This window comes from Salvelinus sp. IW2-2015, linkage group LG11, assembly GCF_002910315.2.
Source record: "Salvelinus sp. IW2-2015 linkage group LG11, ASM291031v2, whole genome shotgun sequence".
In the NCBI taxonomy this organism is placed as follows: domain Eukaryota; kingdom Metazoa; phylum Chordata; class Actinopteri; order Salmoniformes; family Salmonidae; genus Salvelinus; species Salvelinus sp. IW2-2015.
In genome coordinates, this window is record NC_036851.1 from 29419364 (window position 1) to 29441004 (window position 21641).

General features: G+C 45.3%; 1 protein-coding gene across 1 annotated transcript in view; it reads right to left on the reverse strand.

Annotated features, from left to right (window-relative positions):
- Window positions 1-21641, reverse strand: part of LOC111970135 (SLIT-ROBO Rho GTPase-activating protein 3-like) — a 105792-nt gene that overhangs the window by 36049 nt on the left and 48102 nt on the right. Inside the window, 9 exon segments of the mRNA XM_023996659.2 lie at window positions 1526-1614; window positions 1617-1671; window positions 1673-1720; window positions 2936-3037; window positions 3262-3483; window positions 6064-6192; window positions 7858-8043; window positions 13189-13251; window positions 19489-19651. Coding sequence (XP_023852427.1) covers window positions 1526-1614; window positions 1617-1671; window positions 1673-1720; window positions 2936-3037; window positions 3262-3483; window positions 6064-6192; window positions 7858-8043; window positions 13189-13251; window positions 19489-19651 — 1057 coding nt within the window.

Genomic DNA, 21641 nt, shown 5'->3' on the forward strand with positions numbered 1-21641 from the left:
GATCGAAGGCTAATGCATAACAGGCAGTATTAATGATGCTGATGTCATAACAGCAGGTATGAAGGGCGTATGCATAACAGGCAGGTATGAAGGCTATGCATAACAGCAGGTATGAAGGCTATGTTATAACAGGCAGGTTGAAGCGCATGCATAACAGGCAGGATATGAAGGCTACTTGATATAACAGGCAGGTATGTGAAGGCTTGCATAAACAGGCAGGTATGAAGGCTATGTTGGTAACAGGCAGGTACTGAAGCTAGTGCATAAAAGCAAGTATGAAGGCTATGCATAACAGGCAGGTATGAAGGCTATGTATAACAGGCAGGTATGAAGGCTATGCATAAAGGCAGTATGAAGGCTATGTTAACAGGCAGGTATGAAGGCTATGCATAAAAAGCAGGTATGAAGGCTATGCATAAACAGGCAGGTATGAAGGCTATGCATAACAGGCCAGGTATGAAGGCTATGCATACAGGCAGGTATGAAGGCTATGTATACAGGCAGGTATGAAGGCTATATAGACAGGCAGGTATGAAGGCTATGCTATAACAGGCAGTATGAAGGCTAGTTATAACAGGCAGGTATGACGGCTATGTTAAGCAGGCAGGTGTGGATGACGGCTAGTTATAGCAGCAGTATGACTGCATAAGCAGGCAGTATGGCTATGCATAACAGGCAGGTATGAAGGCTATGTATAACAGGCAGGATTGAAGGCTATGTATAACAGGCGAAGCTATGTAACAGGTCAGTAAGGCTGTATAGCAGCAGGTATGAACTTATATACAGGCAGGTATGAAGGCTATGGCTATAGCAGCAGGTATGACGCTATGTATAGCAGGCAGGTATGAGGCTATGCATAACAGGCAGGTATGAAGGCTATGTATAACAGGCAGTATGAAGGCTATGCATAACAGGCAGGTATGACTAGTATAACAGGCAGGTAATGAAGGCTATGTATAACAGGCAGTGATGAAGCTATGCATAACAGGCAGGTATGAAGGCTATGATAACAGGCAGGTATGAAGGCTATGTATAACAGGCAGGTAGAAGGCTATGCATAACAGGCAGGTATGAAGGCTATGTATAACACAGGTATGACGATGTATAGCAGGCAGTATCGAGCTATGATAGCAGGCAGGTATGTACGGCTATGCATAACAGGCAGGTATGAAGGCTATGTCATAAACAGGCAGGTATTAAGCTATGGCAATAACATGCAGTATGAAGCTATGCATAACAGCAGGTATGAGGCTATGGTATGCAGGAGGTATGAAGGGCTAGTTAACAGCAGTATAAGGCTATGCATAACAAGCAGGTATGAAGGCTATGATAACAGGGCAGGTATGAAGGCTATGTATAACAGGCAGGTATGAAGGCTATGCAAAACAGGCAGGTATGAAGGCTATGTATAACAGGCAGGTATAAGGCTATGCATAACAGGCAGGTAGCGGCTATGTTATAGCAGGCAGTATGACGGCTATGTATAGCAGGCAGATGACGGCATATGATAGCAGCAGGTACTTACAGTGAAGTAGAAGACCTCTGTCTCCTGCTGGTTGCCCGTCTTGGCCACGTTCAGTTTGCTCATGTAGGTCTCAGAGCCACAGAACTTGAGGACTCAGTGGAGCGGCTATGCTGGAAGGCATCAGACACATCAAAGTCCTCCACAGATCAGCATGTCCTGCATGGTCTGCATGGTGTGCATCAGTCTCTTCCTCACCTACAGCAAAGGAACGATTCAACAACCGAAACGATGACAAATGAACTAGGATTTCCTACTCAGTCATCTGATCCATGTCCTCAGAACAAACAGAAAGGGAAGAATTCAACAACAATAATGAAATGGTACAAACGAAACAGCATTTGCCCCCCAGTCATCTGATCCAGGTCTTTTGTAACATAATAGGCCAGTAAGATTTTTTTAACTTCAGGTTCCCTACGACTGTGCAGGTCAAGTGTGAGTCATCACTGCGATATCCCATTTCAAAGACAAATTGACCCTGAATAACACTGATGACCTTTGACTATAGCTGCATGACAGCTGGCAGCCTCCTCTACCCTAAAGCAGTACAGGCTCATTCTAGCAGTGTACCAGATACCCACCGGTCAGCCATCCATCAGAATAACAGCAGAATATGAATAGCGTCTGGTCTGCTGGATGTAAAAGGGCTGCGGCTCTTTCTCTACAGCGTTGAAATACCCGCAGTTATATGAGATGTATGAACGGAGGCATAGCCATCAGGGCAGGCTGTAGCTAGCCAGCCAGGGTCATTAGCCCCTCCGTTACACTGCATCTACTCAGAGGTGAGAGGGTGTTGTCTGCGTGTGTGTGCGAGTGTGTGTGTGTGTGTGTGTGTGTGTGTGTGTGTGTGTGCACGCACTGCCTGCTGCTCCCACTGAGAAGGACCAGTCATCACAACACACAATAGACCATCAACAGTGATGTACTGTATCTACATGGAACATGCACCCATTGGTGTTATCACACACGTTAATATCACAAGCTGAATATACACTCTGCTCCCAAGGAGTGTGTGTGGGCCACTGAAATGAAATTGCGATGAGAGCTGATAGTCTCTAAAGACCGGCTGAATTTGGGCGTGTCAGAGAGAGAGRTGACAGAGGCACAGAGGCTACAGAGCGGTCTCAGTGGGGGGAAGCAACACACACACTGGGGGGATGCTATCATGGACTCCCGAGTGGCGCAGCAGTCTAAGGCAGTGCATCTCAGTGCTAGAGGCATCACTACAGACCCTGGTTCGATTCCAGGCTGTATCACAACCGGCCGTGATTGGGAGTCCCGTAGGGTTGTGCACAATTGGCCCAGTGTCGTCCGGGTTAGGGTTTGGCCGGGGTAGGCCGTCATTGTAAATAAGAATTTGTTCTTAACTGACTTACCTAGTTAAATAAAGGTACATTTAAAAAAAGCCTTCACCTCCTCGTTCTCGATCTTGAGTGTGGCCAGGCGGGACTGCAGCTGGTGGTAGCGCATCAGGAGCTCAGTCTGCACAGGCTGCTGGGCACTCACCTGGCACACCTGAGAGGACACATAGACAGAGAGGTACGGGCTGGGCAACTTGGTTTTTCACAAACTGTCTCACAGGATTGGAAAAAACATGCTTGCTGTTTCTGCTGGCATGAATGTGGTTTCCATGGTTTAACAAATGTATTGGTTGTACTTGTAACTTGGATACATTTCGATAAAGATATAGTATGAATCTATAAATGTACCAAATGTATCAGTCATTTGMCCCCTCTCACCTCGTCCCCCATGTGGGGCAGGTACTCGAAGCGCATGGGAGGGCAGAACACCTGGTTGTGCATGTCCATGATCTTGTGCTTGTCGCTGCGGGAGTCCAGGTTGTCCACGGCGTTCTCCATGATGTCCAGGCCCTCATGGCGACTAGTCTCCAGGTTGTACTCAGCTGACAGGTAGGTCCTGAAGGTACGAGCCAGGCTGGCATGGTAGCCCAGGTCGCAGCACTATAGAGATACAGTCATTATAGTATAGTATAATACAATAACTAACATAGGAGTAGAATATAATAAAAGAGTTGATCATGACCTGATTGGAAGCATAAGCCTAGGGTCCAGAGTTTTCCAGCTCAGGTCACGTATCTAAGAACATACTGGCCCTAATTATGACCAACCTGACAAACCAGTCTGAATCCATGCCCTCATTATACACAAGTCAATGTGATGAAGTCAGTCTTTAGCATGCACACGATTCAGTTACACAATTCCGCTCATTTCCTACGAGCATGTTACTAACCTGACCTCCAACATGAACTCAATTCCAAATTAGACACTGTTGGGGGTTAACGGGCAGAAATAGAATACACCAAATTAGAGAAGCAAGTACAGTAGGACACCTAAGAGAATTAGCTCAACCATGGAGCTGCATAAACTAACCTCATTACTATAGCCAAGTGGGTTTTTAAGAGGCTTCGAGGGGCCTGAGTCTGACTGCTTAGTGATTCACTAAACGCTCTTTAATAAACACACAGGAAGTTGTGCTCGACTCCAATGATAAACCCCCATATCTGTGGTTGTTTTATAACAGGGTCAGTGTACAATGAGTAAGGATATGGGAGCACAGAGCTCTTTATGGTACAGAGTTGTATTTCAACAGCCACATCCCATAAGAAACACACTGCCTGGCTCTAATGAGTTCCATGCTTTGATTGAATCATGGTCCTATCGTGAGTAGACTGTAGCAGGAGTGCTGCCAGGCAGAATACTGCTACTGCAGAACTGATGACATTGTTTATTTGCATGCAAAAGACGTCTGTATTTTATTTCCATTGATTCAGGTGGACAGGGCTGACTTGCAGTGTGGATGTCTGTTTTGATGTCTGGCTGCTAGTGACTGTGTGGCATGACAAACAGGCCCTTATCCTCTGCAAAGCTTGTGGCGGCAAAGCACAGCGAGTCATGCTCACAATCTCTTTCCCTGCAGTGGGGCCGGATTTGGGATGACATGGCCCCTTTTGCTTGCCAGACACAGGAAGCAGCTCCAACAAAGTGACCCAGCACAGAGACACAGCCAACAATCAGAGGTCTCCGTCTGGCAGACCCCTGTGTAGCCTACAGCTCCTGGCTAGCTCCTTCACACTTCACACAGTTGATGTTTAGAACATTTTAAAGAGAAAAATCCTGGATGCAATCTCTCTCATTGCCAAAAGTCTGTCTAGCCTCAAGCCKCTCAGTTCAATTGCATCATATGTTTCTAGGCATACAGTACTTTACATATGCAGGATCTCTGTATCCAACTCAGAGTATCAGAAGAGGCCAGGCAGGCCTGGGGCAATACCACAGTAACCACCCAGCAGTAGACCGGCAGGGAGGTGGGAGAGAGGGGGAACCACCAGGTAACCTGCGGCTGAATGATCCCTGCCACAACCACCAGGTAACCTGGGGCTGAATGAACCATGCCAACCATACTGGCCACACTGCTGCCTGTATACACAGAGCCTGCACCCAGACCCTGGCTAGGGTTTCATTCCTCCAGCCATTAGTGGTCCACAAAGCAAACTCACCCTGTTCACCAACCGTAATCACAGACTTCTCAGGCAGGCTTGCTGCTGGGCTGCATTGGCTTTGCATTTTGAATTATGATGGTGGTTCACCTAGGTATGGTTTTTTCTGTCATGTAACTGTGTATTACTCTGTATTTCTATAATCCAATGGATACTTTGGAGGGGAAGTTGCATACAGTTCAACGTAACACATTATTTATTAGAAGTGGACCAAAAGAAGAGGGTCTGGCTAAAAAACCCTGGCTATATTGTAGATTTGAGGAATGAAGTAAAAGAAAAGGGAAGTGTTTTGTTTTGAAGTAGGAAGCACATAGGACCAGATTAGTTTCTGTGTGTGTGTGTATATGTGTGTGTATGTGTGTGTGTATGTGTGTGTGTGTGTCTGTGTGTGTGTCACCCAGGGTCATGTTTCACCATCAGTGTGTTTTGGTTGGCTCCCTGGGAGTGTGGTGTGTGACAGTAACAGGGCCACGCTCTGCTCCAAGCCTCTCAGCACAGCTTCCAAAGGGGCCTTAGCCCTGACAGCACTCCAAGCCCTCTCAGATAGATGAGGGCATGACAGAGGGAGGAGAGAAGAACAGGGGTAAGAGCGGGAAGAGAAGACCAGGAGTAAGGTATTCTGACTGTCAACACTGAACCATTCCCTTGACAGGAAGTCATCATTCATATTCCAGAAGAATCATAACAATGCCTTTTGGGTGGTAACATACAGTCGGGGTGTAATGTATACCTRGSAAAGCCATTCAGTTAGACATATAACAACAGTACTACTGGAGGGCTTAGAACAAAACTGTTGTGTTTGAGATTAAGAGACACAAAATGGAGGTAAACACTTTCAGTCAAACCAACAGAGCAGCTTGAAGCAATACAGCAAATGGGCTAAGAACCGTGAAACAGATGGTGAGATTATATAGTGTAGCAACGTTTGACCAACATAAGACCAACATAAGACCAACGTTAGACCAACATTAGACAATCCCAGCTGTGAGACACAAACCAGCCTGTGTGTCTATCGCATACTTACATCAATCATATCAGAGACATCGTGGATGTAGTATTTCGCCACAACGGCATTCGTTGCTGCCAGGTTCAACAAATAGTCGTTGCGGGCTTTAGTGCACTTCAGCTTGTTTTCGGAGTACTTGGCTTGCCTCTGGGGGAAGGAGAGGGGAGAAAGAGAGAGAGAGAAATGGAGAGCAGACAAAGAGGGGGAAAACAGTCCATGAAATGAAGCAACGTTGAGTGGGCTAAATGGTATTTGCACAATAACATAGGAGGATTGCTGTGCAGCCTGATGGCGTGGCTTAGTGTTGTCAGGAAAGAGGTCAGAGGGTCCACTGTAAGAGATGTTTTTTAAGAAGCTCCATGTAGACAATATCATAAGTGGTCTACCCAGGCTGGTCCTTCAGTCACTCCCTCACAGCCATTCTGTCTGTCTGCTAACACTTGGCACAACAATCTGCACAGTCCAGATGTGAACAATGAAATAGCCATAAAATATTGTTTCGGTCCAGTGTGCTTGCAAACAAAAACAGACTAACACAAACAGTCCCTCTAGTGTTTTCCAATTGTGCTCACACATAAAACAAGTAATGTTTATAATGTGTCAATGACAAGTCATCTACGAGAATGAAATCTATAGAAATATGCTGTACTTAAACAGTTTAGAKTTGTCATTGCAGAAATAACACATAGATCTAGATGGTGCACCGGCTTTGTTGCTATGGTTAACTGGACATGCTGCATCTGCTTAATTAAGGCATCCAGCTGGGAAATATTCAATGATTCATAAAAACAGAAGAAGTAGTCGTCTGCTGTTCACATAGCATCACTAATGGATGCTAGTAGACCAATACATAATGGTATTGACAAAAACAATTGACTTAAATGGAAAGCAGCGGCACAGAATCATTGAGACATGGCTGACAAGCAGGACTAAAGAGAGAGACAATTTAACAGCCAAACCTGAACTTGTGTCTGTGTGTGTGTGTTTGAAACCACTCCTTATCCTCTTCCAGATGGATAATACTRGATAACATGTACTTCAAATACATACACATGTACTTCAAATATACATGATTCACTAACTCAAATTAGTGATGTCCATTATCGTGCAAATGAAAACAGTACATTGGAGAAAAGGGGATTATGGCTTGATTGTCTCATATCCTTGTCTCCTCTCCTTCTTGTCTCCTCTCCTTCTTTGTTCGGAGGTAGCTAGAACGATTCTGAATGAGACTGCCACTGTAGCCTGCAAAATGAAGTTACTAGGCAGCGTGGAGAGAAATAACGTTCATAGCTACAGCAAGTTATAAATAGTGAGTGGGGTTGGTATGGTTCTCCTGGCAGCATCTCTGTAGAGATGGCAGCCTGAGGAGGGAGGAGAGCTGTCGGCCTGACAGCCTTTTGATTCCCTGAGCTGCACTGATAATGGAGATGCATTTGCATTGCAGAAATTCCCCCTGAAAATCAAATCAAATTGTATTGGTCACATGCGCCGAATATAACAGGTGTACCATGAAATGCCCTTCCCAACAACGCAGCTTTCAGAGTGCATGTGTGTCTAGCTGTGGACCCATGCTCCGTGCGGTCGGCTCTCTCTCTCAGAGCGGTGAGCTTACACAACGCACCCACTCTCACAAAGCCTTACTATCTTCTCATTCACATACTACTGAGAGGATCCCTCTGGCCCAAAATGAGCACACAAAATACCACTTATGGAAGTGACTAGGCTGAAAATGTACAGTACTAGCAGCAGTTCCAGCCAACAGCTGTTATAGATATTATTACGGTCATCAAGCCTTGGTGTCAGCCTCACCTTCTCCTTCATCTTCTCAATCTTCCTGACGGAGCTGCGTCTCTGGGGCCGGTCCTCGTGGCGCAGCAGGTGGACGTTGAGGTCAGCAGACTTACTGAACTGCTTCTCCTCCTGCTTCTCAGCGTCCTTCAGCTTGCTCTCAGCGCTGATGCTCTCTGTGTGGTACATGTGGTAGGTCTTCATCACCTGGAGGAGCAGGACAGGATGAGGAGGGTGGAACAAAAACTGGACATAGAGCGAACAAATGGGTGACCTGAGGTGACACATAGTTTGAATCTCTGCTATACTAACATCAAGCTGCATGATATATTCCCTTCAACGTTGGCATGTGGAAGCTGTTATTTGCCCCTTTGTTGGCCTAAGCTCAGTGAGCGTACACACATGTAAAGTAGAGCCCTGATGTGTGCAGCATAAAGTTAAAGTAATCCTTCTAACCCCCCCCTCCCCCTTAAAAGAGTTAGATGCACTATTGTAAAGTGGTTGTTCCACTGGATATCATAAGGTGAATGCACCAATTTGTAAGTCGCTCTGGATAAGAGCGTCTGCTAAATGACTTAAATGTAAATGTAATGCAGCATCTTMAAACGCCTCCTGTGCGTTTTACTCGACAGTGAGTGAGACCCAGTACTATAACTAGATACACCCCAGGATGTTAGACTGACTGAGAGCCTGACATGAACGCTAGTTTGTTCTCTTCCAGTAGTTAATGCTCACTTTGTGTAGCATCATGTGACTGGATGGTGTGGCTCCCTTTCATCTGGAAAGAGTACTAGACCCTTATGTGACCACCACAGGGTTAATGGTTAGWTCAGGTTATGTCAACTCAAACACACAGACAGAATCTCTACTATTTCCAGCTGACTGCTACTGTATGATAGTAAGGTTTCTTAGTCAGAATAACAGCATATATCTGTCATCTATTCTATGCTTCCATCAACAGAGCTACACTGCACAAGGTGCTACAAGTCTTAGGATATTCTTTTTTAAAAGACAAAGATTTGAAAGGCAAACACGTCAAAGAARAAAAAACAAAGAAAAAAAAAACTATTATCTACTCTGGTATACGACAGAGCTCACAGTGGAAAGAAGTCACTCCAGTGTTTTGAGAAACTAGGTCAGCAGTGTGCATCTCCCTAAGTTGGCAACCCAGTTCTMCAACAGCGTGAAAAGAAAACAGGGTTTCCAGTCAACTTGAGCAGCACAACTAAAAGACCTGCAGCTAAAGACAAAGACATTTGCAGGAACATTGAGGTGAGGCAGGGTCTCCCTTCCAGGAGGTGTGTGTGGTTGCTGTATGTCTCCACTCAGACAATACCCTGAGGCTATCTGACTTAACAATACACTCTCTGTTTTTGCACTGATGAAAGCTACCAGGAACATATTCCATTGTGGAAATACAGACAGACGTGATTTCCACTTAAAGTGAACCGTGGCTGCAGCATTGACATGTTAATGCAGAGACCTCACCCAACCTAACATGACAGACAGATGGCACAGACACCACAGAACAGTGGGTCTAACCCTCAGACAGACAGAGACAGACGGACAACACAGAACAGTGGGTCTAACTTTTAGAATTTGAATTTTGTTTACTTTCTGAATTGCCTAGAATTGCAATTTCCACTTAAAGTAAACTGTGACTGCAGCATTAAAGAGATCTCACCCAACCTAAAATGTTGCCACAAATGTGGCACTTTGATATTTTATTCTGTGTTCTATGAGCCTGTGAATTAAAGCCAAATTGTTTTCCTGTAGTTTGTCAACTGGAAAATATGAATGTGAGGAGACCTGTCACAATAAACATGTYCATTATGGATAACAATTACCATGACAGTCAGAGGAGCACCCGGAATGAAACAGGAGAGAGATGGAGAAACTGAGAGATGGAGAAACTGGGCCAGTTGTAACACTGAGACGATCTGTATCAGACTGTTCTGCTCATCTCAGACCCAGGTTGGAGACTGAGAGAGCATATCATCTCCATCATTGTTTAAACAAACTTACTACCAGGGTGCTGTGCTGCTGCATTCATTAGACAAACAGCCTCTAGTGGGACAGAGTTAAATAACAAATGAACCACGTGAACTGCAGCATGACTTTTTGTTCCTGTACTGTCTGGATAAGCACAGCCAGGTGAGTAATTGACKCTGTGATCCACTAAAGAGATTGCAGGTCTTTGCTCTCATTTCTCATTTCAGATTCACTACATATAATTCAAGCCACGGGCATCAAGCCTCGCGCCCTCAAATCAATATCTGTCTCAGTGGCAGCCGCAGCAGATACTTTTCACAATGTTTGAACAATAGCTTAAGCCCAACACTCTTAAATCACTCCCCTCTGTGTTAGTGCATGTGAAAGGCATTCACAAGGGATTTCTGCAATTCTACTTCTGACTAAATACATTGTTGTTTGCAGTCCATAAGATCTGTCATCTGATTACCAATTAGCTAATAGCATCACATGTTCTAGGGGCTAAATTGCTCCACTTGTTTTTTGCCGCCCGGTGTTTTTCAACTGCAATTTTATACGGAGAAAAACTATAGCAATAGTGGAAACCATAATCATCATTATCATCGTCATCAGAATCTTTCGGGAAAAAGTCACTGCTGTAGGTTTTTGTTTAGTTCGATTTTTGATTGGCCACCACATGATGCAGATGGGGCTTGAAGACGAGAGGGATCATTTGAGAGCCTCTCTCCGTTATCATTAAACATTATCATGGCTATTCTATTCTACCAACATATTTAGCCAAGCCATGGCTGGGCTGGGCCTAGCTGTTGAAGAGCAGGGGGAGCAGAATAATAATGATCTATTCAACTGTCTGCTCCCTGATGCATTTGGACTCTTCTGGCTGTGACCTTGAAATGCACACCACTGCTGGAGCGACCCCCCTGAGCCTTACCCCACACAGGGTAGCGGCTTGGACACCAGCCGCTTAAGAGGAAAAACAATCTCATCTCATTCAAAAACATATCATCTCTCTGTGCTCGTGGGAAAAGCCTGGTAGACTCAAGGGCAGACAGAGGTGCTGCTGATGGAGCTGTGAGCTCTCATATCCTTTCCTTTAGTATGTAGAGGGTGCTGCATACATGTGCAGGGTGAGAGTGGATCCGTTAGTGTAGACTAGAGAGTGACATGGAGCTTTAGAAACGATCAGTCAATAAAATATAGTATGCAGTGGAGAAAATGCATGAGTTTATTTACTGAAACATATACCACATTTAGACAGATACTAATTGACTTGGTATAAAAAAGACCAATGTCATTATTATGCAGTCATACACTGAGTATACAAAACATTAAGAATCAAATCAAACTTTATTTGTCACATGCGCCGAATACAAGTGTAGACCTTACCACGAAATGCTTACTTAACCAACAGCGCAGTTCAAGAAGAGTTAAGAAAATATTTACCAAGTAAACTAAAGTAAAACATTATAAAAAGTAACACAAAATAACAATAACGAGGATATATACACCTGCTCTTCCCATGACATAAACTGACCAGATGAATCCAGGTGAAATTTAAGAGTGATGTCATAAATCCACTTCAATCAGTGTAGATGAAGAGGAGGAGTCAGGTTATAGAATGATTTTTAAGCCTTGACACAATTGAGAGATGGATTRTGTATGTGTGCTATTCAGAGGGTGAATGGGCAAGACAATCTATTTAAGTGTCTTTGAACGGGGTGTGGTAGTACAGTAGGTTCCAGTCACACCGGTTTGTCTCAACAGTTTCCCTGTGGGCATCAAGAATGGTCCACCACCCAATGAACATCCAGCCAACTTGACAACTGTGGGAAGCATTTGAGTCAACATGGGCCAGCATCCCTGTGGAACGCTTTCGACACCTTGTAGAGGCCATGCCCCGGCAAATTGAGGCTGTTCTGAGGGCAAAAGGGCGGGGTGTAACTCAATATTAGGAAGGTGTTCTTAATGTTTTGTCCACTCAGTGTATATTTTACTTTACTGGGTAAGGGCTATAGTGCATTACAGGTGAAAGTCTGTCTTTGGTCCTTTGGCCTTGATCTTGGTTGATGATGTTTCTGTTTCAATTAGTCACCTATTTGTAACTCACTATAACCCCCTTTCTTTTCACGGTGTTGTGGTGGACATGTCCTTTGATAGGCTGTCACTCATGACATCAGATGAATAACTCATCCAGTCTGCTGTACTTAGGGGGTAGCTAGAGGACTGCTGAAGTTGCCTGGAGCCTCTCCAGACATGGGCACCTTCAGTATCAACTTCACAACGCTATAGGCGGGCACAAGCACAGTGTCACACAGTGTGCCCTTCATTTCTCCCTGGTAACAATGGAACGTTTATAGAAGAATTAATAAAGCACAGAGAGAAGCCCTGATGGACACAACGATACAGTAGACCCGATGGTAGAGCAAATGGTGGTTAAAGAGTTTACATTCTTGTTACTGTGGGCCCAGCCACTGGCATCAGAACAGCCTGCAATGTGGATGTGATTTGAGCTGCAGCCTGCAGCTGGCCGACTTGGAGAGAAATGCAATGTTCCATTCCATCATCATAACAATCACCATCCTCCTCCTCCTCCTTATCATCCCCTCCATCTGAGCTAAACACTGCAGTTGGAGAGAGAGAGAGAGAGACAGAGACAGAGAGAGACAGAGACAGAGAGAGACAGAGACAGAGAGAGACAGAGACACAAAGAGACAGAGACAGAGAGAGACAAAGAGAGAGAGAGACAAAGAGAGAGTGAGACACAGAGAAGAGAATGAGAGAGAGACCAAACAGGAGCAGAGAGAACAGGAGAGCCAGACAGAGAGAAAGAGAGAGAGAGAGAAACAGAGAAAGACAGAGAGACGAGAGTGAGAGAAGGTAGACAGAGAGAGAAAAGAGAGCGAGACAGAAGAGGTGAGAAGAGAGGAGAGAAGAGCAAGAAAGAGAGGCGAAGACAGAGGAAAGAGAGAGAGAGAGACAGATAAAAGACAGAGAGCGAGACAGAGAGAGAAGCACTTAGCTCCAACACATGCTCTCTTGCACATTGCTCTCTGTAAAGCCTTGATACTGGCTGTGTCCTGGATGCACGAGAGGATGGATTCTGGACGGGGGAGGAGATTGGTTTTGTTGTACTCACAGTGTAGAGTTAGTTTTGATTCTGACGGGGGGAGGATATTGGTTTTGTTGTACTCACAGTGTTAGAGTTCGTTTGATTCTGACGGGGGGAGGACGATTGGTTTTGTTGTACTCACAGTAGTAGTTTGTATTCTGACGGGGAGAGGAGATTGGTTTTGTTGTACTCACAGTGTAGAGTTAGTTTGATTCTGACGGGGGGGAGGAGATTGGTTTTGTTGTACTCACAGTGTAGAGTTCATTTGTCACTTTCACCAGCTCCTCATGCATCTGAATCCCAATGTCCTTACTCTGAAAAACAAGGGGTTGGAAAACAGTTAGGGCCAATGCACATCAATCAATGTACTGTCATATATTAACAAATATATTTGAATCTTGACAGCACTTTAAGAAGGTGTACATACAGTACAGAGAGAGACACCCTGAGAATGAGCATAGAGTATAAAGATGTGATGGATGGACAGAAACATACATCATTCCAAAAGAGAGACTTCCAGCCAGACCAGCCAGTGGAACACAATCAACCACTAGACTAGTGAATTAACTACTTCCCCTCTGGCCTCGCTCTCTCTGTCTGAAGAGTGCTGGAGTGCGTGTGGTTTCAAGTTCCACCCCTCTCCGTGGGCTATGTTTAGCTACTGATGTTTAAGTGCTTATTGTTAAAGCTGCTGTTTAGTTGTGGTGCTTGATGAGTAAATGTCTCATCCCTCTCCTGATGAACTGCCCCTTCTGGTCTGTAGTGAGTGGATGGGGAAACACCCCCACTCAACGGTTGTTTGAGCCACCACCATCAGCAGTTATAGTGTTACCACTTACTTGCTATATGATGTGGACACACATAATCTTGCAGTTCATTGAGGTCTTTCCATTTCTCATGCAAGTAGATGACATCAGTAATGACTCAAGCTGAGAAAAGGCACAATCAGCTGTTTCATCTTTCCCTGGTGGCAACCAATGTCCAGACTGTCATTCTGTCATGTCATGTACAGTGTTGTTTTTCAATAGGAGCCTTGAGAAATATGCTGTAACTGATGGAAACTTGACGTGTCAATGACATTGAGTTCTTCTAACAGCTTTCAAGATGGACCAGGACTCTGAGTAATGTGTTTTTACAAAGGACAAACACTTAGTGGCCAGTTTATTAGGTACACCACCCCGTTCACGAAAATGGTTCACTCCTACAGACAGTGAGTGACGTGGCTGTGGCAGACTGGCATCGAAGCATTCAGTTACTGTTCGATTGAATGTTAGAATGGGCAAAACGAGTGACCTAAGCGACTTGATCGTCTGTGCCAGATACTGCTCCAGTATCTCAGAAACGGCCTGCTTCCTTTTCACATACGACAGTGTCTAAGGTTTACAGAGAATGGTGCGACAAACAAAAAACATCCAGTCAGCGGCAGTCCTGTGGGTGAAAACAGCTTGTTACTGAGAGGTCGAAGGAGAATGTCAAGAATCATGCAAGCTAACAGGCGGGCCACAAACAGGCAAATAATGGCGCAGTACAACAGTGGTGTGCAGAACGGCATCTCGGAACGCCAACTCGTCGGTCCTTGTCACGGATGGGCTACTGCCACAGACGACCACACCGGGTTCCACTCCTATCAGCTACAAGAAGAAGCTGTTCCAGTGGGCACGCAACCATCAACACTGGACAATTGAGGAGTGTAAAAACATTGCCTGGTCCTACGAATCCGGTTCCTGTTGCGTCATGCTGATGGCAGAGTCAGGATTTAGCGTAAGCAGCATGAGTCCATGACGCCATCCTGTCTGGAGTCAACGCTACAGGTTGGTGGTGTAATGGTGTGGGGAATGTTTTCCTGGCACACTGCAGCATTTACAGCCATCCCACACAACCTAGCTAGTGATGATGAGAGTGGGAACACACCTGGTATTGTGGGAGCTCAGTGAGAGAAAGTAATTGCTAGCATGGCTGTACGTGCGACAGAAAGCAATCTGTTCCTAGATTGAGACTACAGGGGTGTGTGAATCCACCCACACATTACTGTATTCACAGAAAACGAAGTAGGCACACAAAGGAAATAACACCTGTACTAACTTCACAGAAGTATGACTGACTAACCTTCTCTCAGAAAAGTTTTTCTAGAGAAGAGACCATGAGTAATTACTCTCTCAAACTCTATCTCACGGCTAACAGTATCTTTCATTACTACCCTCACACATATATATAGGAAGTTTCACACTCCCATATTGTCTCCAAAGCCTCCACTGTCTAAGAGTCTGTTCCAGGCCCTAGCTTTGTGTATATTGAAACTGATATATGGTCCCTATACGTCCATGTCTGCTAGGATTTATGGTTCTGCCTGCTAAGGTGGCCCTCTGTGGACATAAATCATAGTGGAGGGTAATACTGCGGGATCGATAGTCAGCAGCGCTGCTACTCTCTGATCTAACCAGCACAGAGCCAGCACCAGGGCTAATCTCTAAACAACACACAGGCCTCATACACTCACCACTGAAAATCACAACACACACACACACACACACACACACACAACACCACACACAACACACACACACACACACACACACACACACACACACACACACACCACCACACACACAACACACACACACACAGGTAGTTGCACGTAAGCTTGCACGCAGGCACACACACACCCTTTTCATACTTGAACGCACATCATCTATTTTTGTATAGGTTACGCCAAACAGGTTTAACCATAACAACCAAGCCCTAACATACGCAGGCTGATGCGAGTAAAAAATTGGAACGTGGAATCAATCACGGAGGGAGGGGCTCATAGCAACAGGAGGAGGGGCCAGCTGAGATGGAATTTTCTGAGCTTTGGACAATACTGCGTGTCTCCCTCCACCCTTTAAAATATACTGAGAAAAGATGAGAGGAAAGAAGCAAGAAAGAGGTGACAACATTTTTATATTTATTTTACCTTCATCATCAGACCTCCCAAGGAGTACAGTCGTGGCCAAATATTTGAGAATGACACAAATATATAATTTCCACAAAGTTTGCTGCTTCAGTGTCTTTAGATATTTTTTGTCAGATGTTACTATGGAATACTGAAGTATAATTACAAGCTTTCATAAGTGTTAAAGGCTTTTATTGACATTACATAAAGTTGATGCAAAGAGTCAATATTTTGCAGTGTTGACCCTTCTTTTTCAAGACCTCTGCAATCGGCCTGCGCATGCTGTCAATTAACTTCTGGGCCACATCCTGACCTGATGGCAGCCCATTCTTGCATAAATCAATGCTTGGAGTTTGTCAGAATTTGTGTTTTGTTTGTCCACCCGCCTCTTGAGATTGACCACAAGTTCTCAATGGGATTAAGGTCTGGGGAGTTTCCTAGCCATGGACCCAAAAATATCGAATGTGTTGTTCCCGAGCCACTTAGTTATCACTTTTTGCCTTATGCAAGTGCGCATTCATGCTGGAAAAGCATTGTTCATCACGAAACTGTTCCTGGATGGTTGGAGAAGTTGCTCTCGGAGAATGTGTTGGTACCATTCTTTATTCATGGCTGTGTTCTTAGGCAAAATTGTAGGTGAGCCCACTCCCTTGGCTGAGAAGCAACCCCCACACATGAATGGTCTCAGGATGCTTACTGTTGGCATGACAACGCAGGACTGATGGTAGCGCTCACATTGTCTTCTCCGGACAAGCTTTTTTCCGGGTGCCCCAAACAATTGGAAAGGGGATTCATCAGAGAAAATGACTTCACCCCAGTCCTCAGCAGTCCAATCCCTGTACCTTTTGCAGAATATCAGTCTGTACCTGATGTTTTTCCTGGAGAGAAGTGGCTTCTTTGCTGCCCTTCTTGACACCAGGCCATCCTCCAAAAGTCTTCGCTTCACTGTGYGTGCAGATGCACTCACACCTGCCTGCTGCCATTCCTGAACAAGCTCTGTACTGGTGCACTCACACCTGCACTCACACCTGTATTAACGAGAGAATCCCTGACATGATGTCAGATGGTCCTTTTGTGGCAGGGCTGAAATGCAGTGGAAATGTTTTTTGGGGATTCAGTTAATTTGCATGGCAAAGAGGGACTTTGCAATTAATTGCAATTCATCTGATCACTCTTCATAACATTCTGGAGTATATGCAAATTGCCATCATACTGTTACGTCCGTCGTTGGAATGAGACCAAGGCGCAGCGTGGTAAGCGTACATCTTTATTTATTTTTGATGAACACCCAAAAAACAACAAAAGATAAACGAACGTAACGTTCTGCAGGCTACACAGTAACTGTAGAAAAACAAGATCCCACAAACTAAGGTGGGAAAAGGCTGCCTAAGTATGATCCCCAATCAGAGACAACGATAGACAGCTGCCTCTGATTGGGAACCATACCAGGCCAAACAAAGAAATAGGAAAACTAGATTGCCCACCCAAATCACACCCTGACCTAACCACATAGAGAAATAAAAAGGCTCTCTAAGGTCAGGGCGTGACACATACAAACTGAGGCAGCAGACTTTGTGAAAATGTAAATTTGTGTCATTCTCAAAACTTTTGGCCACGACTGTACAGGGAACATGTCCTGTTAAATCAGATATGAAAGAGCCTTGGCTTGAATGTGATAAGATCTTTTAGAGAGAAATATGTGAAAGCCTCCTGGCAGCAGTTGAATGGCATTTGTATACATGGTGGCTCTGATGTCAGACACTGCAGAGGGAGACAATGTGGAGCAGAGCAGGGAGTGGACAATCCTGATGCAACACACAGTAAGAATATAGATGTGACAAGTCAGATTGTGCTGTCCTACAAATAATACATTCATGAAATACACTCTTCTCTCTAAAAAAAAAAGGGGGAAGAACACAGTGCAGCCTGATTCTATTGTTTGTTCCATTAGTCTTGACTGGATTTTGAACTGTGCAACCCACTGAGACTTTGCAGTTCTCGACTGAGCCATAGCTCGACATGGGTGCTTTAATTAAGCAATAATGCACGAGGGGGTGTCGTATAGCAGCCTATACCGTAGCCTATACCACACACCCGGGTAGCCTAGCGGTTAACAATGACGGACCAGTAACCAAAAGGCGACTAGGTGAACATTACATTTTTTTTGTCATACCGGTGATAAACGTAAGGGATAATCAACGAGGGGCTGTGCGTTCTATGGAAAATAATGAATGGCAGAGAAGGTTTGTTCTACGACGCGCTAGAGTAATTCAACTGACCTTCCACAGAGTTGCCGCATAGAGACCTGAGTTGATTATCCCTTTTATACCATGCCTATATTTCAACACATTTGCTGCTAGAAATGTGTTCAACATCCACCGAAGTAGCTATCAAGCTCTAACCAGACTCAGAGGCTACTAAACCTCCAACAGAGAACACCTCACTGAGGAGAGATACTACAACAAAGACCTGTGTCTTTTCCCCTGGACAGATCACGTCTAGAAAAGGCCCAGAGTTTTTCCTGGTCAAGTCAAAGGTCAGATCGCATGAAAATGGCACTATCTATGGAGTATTGATTTATGACTGTCTGGATATCAGAAATCTTGGGCATCGGGGTCTTTCTTTCATGGGCTGCTTGATTGACTTGTAGCCTACTCAGCTCTCTCCTCCATTCATTTGCTTGAAAGCTACAAACCTATGCAGCATATTTCTTCAACATGTTATTCATTGTGACCTCTAGGCATGCCAGCGAGCGCACATAGCTCCATTCATATTACCAGCCAGAGGAAAAGCCACTTGAGGACACTTCACTGACTGACAGGAGGCTGTGTTGTTCTGTTTTCAGCCCTGGCTGGTGCTCTCTACAGTGTTGCTTTTACCCCCATTCACATTCCTGCCGACACACACACACACACGGACACATGCACAGTAGTGTGTGAATGGAGGATGGCAGTCGGGCTGGGTCTCATCTCCAGGAAGTCCTGCCAGGTGTAAACAGGGGTCTGGTGTGTGGGTTAGACCTCAGTCATCTCTGCTGACACAGGGCAAGATGATGCTCACAACAGCAGGGGTCCAGGGGGAGGGGTAGGGGCCCAGGTGGATTAGGGGACCAGGGAGGTTAGGGGGTCAGGAGGGTACCCTAGCCTGCTCTACCTCAACCCTGCTTCTCTACTACTACTCCACAGGCCACATGGAACAGACGGAGGTATACAATGTGCTGACACACAGGACAGCTGGTATGTAGCTGCTCAAAAACCAGCCCTGCTCACACAGTCTCACGGTAGCCTACCATCAATCTGTATACCAAAGTTGGAGTATGGAAAGGATGGAGGCAAATTGCTTTCTTTCAGACTCATTTCAAAAGCCCTGGTTTGAAAGCTGGTTTGAATGCGGTTCTAACCAAAAAAAACAATGAGGCCTGGTATTAATTGTGTATGATCACGATCTTAGAGAAAGATCAATCGACATGCTGCCCATTACTGCTCAGAAAACTCACAAAAAAAGCCAGAGCTCTTTTGTATCTTTGCCTCTGACCACATTGGCACTGGTGATAAGGAAAGGTGTAAACAGAGGGACAGACGGACGGACGGACAGAGGGATGACTGACGTATTAACTGACCTTCTTGAAGAGGCGGATTACGTCCTCGCTGATCTGGGCGAGGCGGACGATAACGTTGTTGGTATAGATGTCATTGAGGGTGGCGTGGTCCCTGCTCTCTCTCCTGGTCTGGTTCAGTACCAGGTACCAGCAGTTCACACTGGACAGCAGGTGCTGGTCCTTCCTGAACACAACACAGAGAGGAGGGATTAGTAATGCAAGTGTTACTGTAACATACAGTACATTCCTGCCATTTGTCTCTGCTTTTATCATTTCAATATTTCTAAGGCCTACTATCTGATTAGGGTGTCTATTCAACAGACAACAGACCAAAAGTGATGGTCAGAGCAAATATCTGAACTCCCGCAGAAGGTTGATGACTTGCCATTAAGTTAAGCATAGCCCATCCCCAGTAAATGTGAGTGAGTACGTTGCCCACGGTTGCTCTGGGTAGACAACACCCACACATGCATTATGTTGTTCTTTTGACAGCTTTTGTTGGAGTAAAACACGAGGGCTACTAAGGCTGATTCCTGTTCACACTAAACAATACAGCTGCTGCATGATCCCATTGTTGGCTGACTGCAGAGACAACCACACTGACATTAGACATTACTGCCTCTCTCTCCCGACTCTTTCTCTCCATCTCTCTCTACCTCTCTCCCACCGACCCTATCTCTCTTCCTCTCTCCATCCTTCCCTCCCTCACTCCCCTCTCTATCTCAATCCCTCTATAGTGATGGCACTAGGCCAGAACAGACGCCATTAGTTTCTCTTGCAGCGCTCCAGTCTGACACGGCATCGATTGTTTAATTCCTTAACGCTGGTAACCATAATGACCCTGACATGGGCTGACTGAAGCCTAATCCGCTTTCACAGCATCCCCCTCCAGTGTAGGTTAACTCTCTCTCTCTCTCACACGCACGCACGCACGCACGCACGCACRCACACACACACCCCTGTCCCTCCGTCTAAACCCTATCTCAACATTAATCAATCAACAAACTCTGGGGAAAAGGACAAAGAGGAGAGAGGGGTCTGAGGCAGAGTGAGAGAGATAGCAGGATAGGGTTTCACTGAGCCAGGGTGAAAACTGCACATGCAATTACTGCAAAGAAAAGGGATGAGCGCTAACATCAAAGGCTCCCCTCTACAGAGAGCTTCCGCAATGTTAATCACTTCTAATGAAGCTGATATCTGTCTGTTCCAGAGGGCTGCCACCATTATTCTCCCACTTACCCCCACAGCAAGACACCACAATGTACACAGTTAACATGCTATACAGTCATATGGTTCTACCACAGCCATACATACTGACAGTCTATGACTGGTGAGAAGCTAATGCAGGTAAACTCAGCTGAGCCCAGATGAATCTCACCATTTGAGGAAGAGGAAGAAGGACGCTTGCTGCGAAGAAGAAGTTGCGCAGAGAATCATATTATACTTTGAAAGCAAGAATTCAGACTTCTGCATTTGAAAAGGTCTGATTGAGCATTGTCCATCGGATCACGGTATAAAAATGACTTTTACAGAGGGACTTTGTCAGGGAAGCAAGCCAAACACGTTGATTTGGAATCAAGAGGAATCGGAGAAGTAATTCTCCAATCAACCCAAATTACAATATGGGCAAGTCCAATAATCAAGAGGTCACTAGTAATAATGGGACGATTAAATTGAACTTTGCGTTACTATGGCAAAGGGATTAACAGTCTCAAATAGACTAGATAGAGGAAACATTAGGCCTGTAGGTGACTCTCTAACCACAATACAAACTCAATGGAGTGAAACATGTTCTCCTTGTCTTCTGGGATGGCCTATTTCCTTAATCCTTAATCACAACCAGGCTCACAAACACACACTCTCTCTCCCCACTCCCAGTCTCTCTCTCTCCCCACTCCCAGTCTCTCTCTCTCCCCACTCCCAGTCTCTCTCTCTCCCCACTCCCAGTCTCTCTCTCTCCCCACTMCCAGTCTCTCTCTCTCCCCACTCCCAGTCTCTCTCTCTYCCCACTMCCAGTMTCTCTCTCTCCCCACTCCCAGTCTCTCTCWCTCCCCACTACCAGTCTCTCTCTMTCCCCACTACCAGTCTCTCTCACTCCCCACTACCAGTCTCTCTCACTCCCTCTCAATTCAATTCAATTCAAGGGCTTTATTGGCATGGGAAACACATGTTAA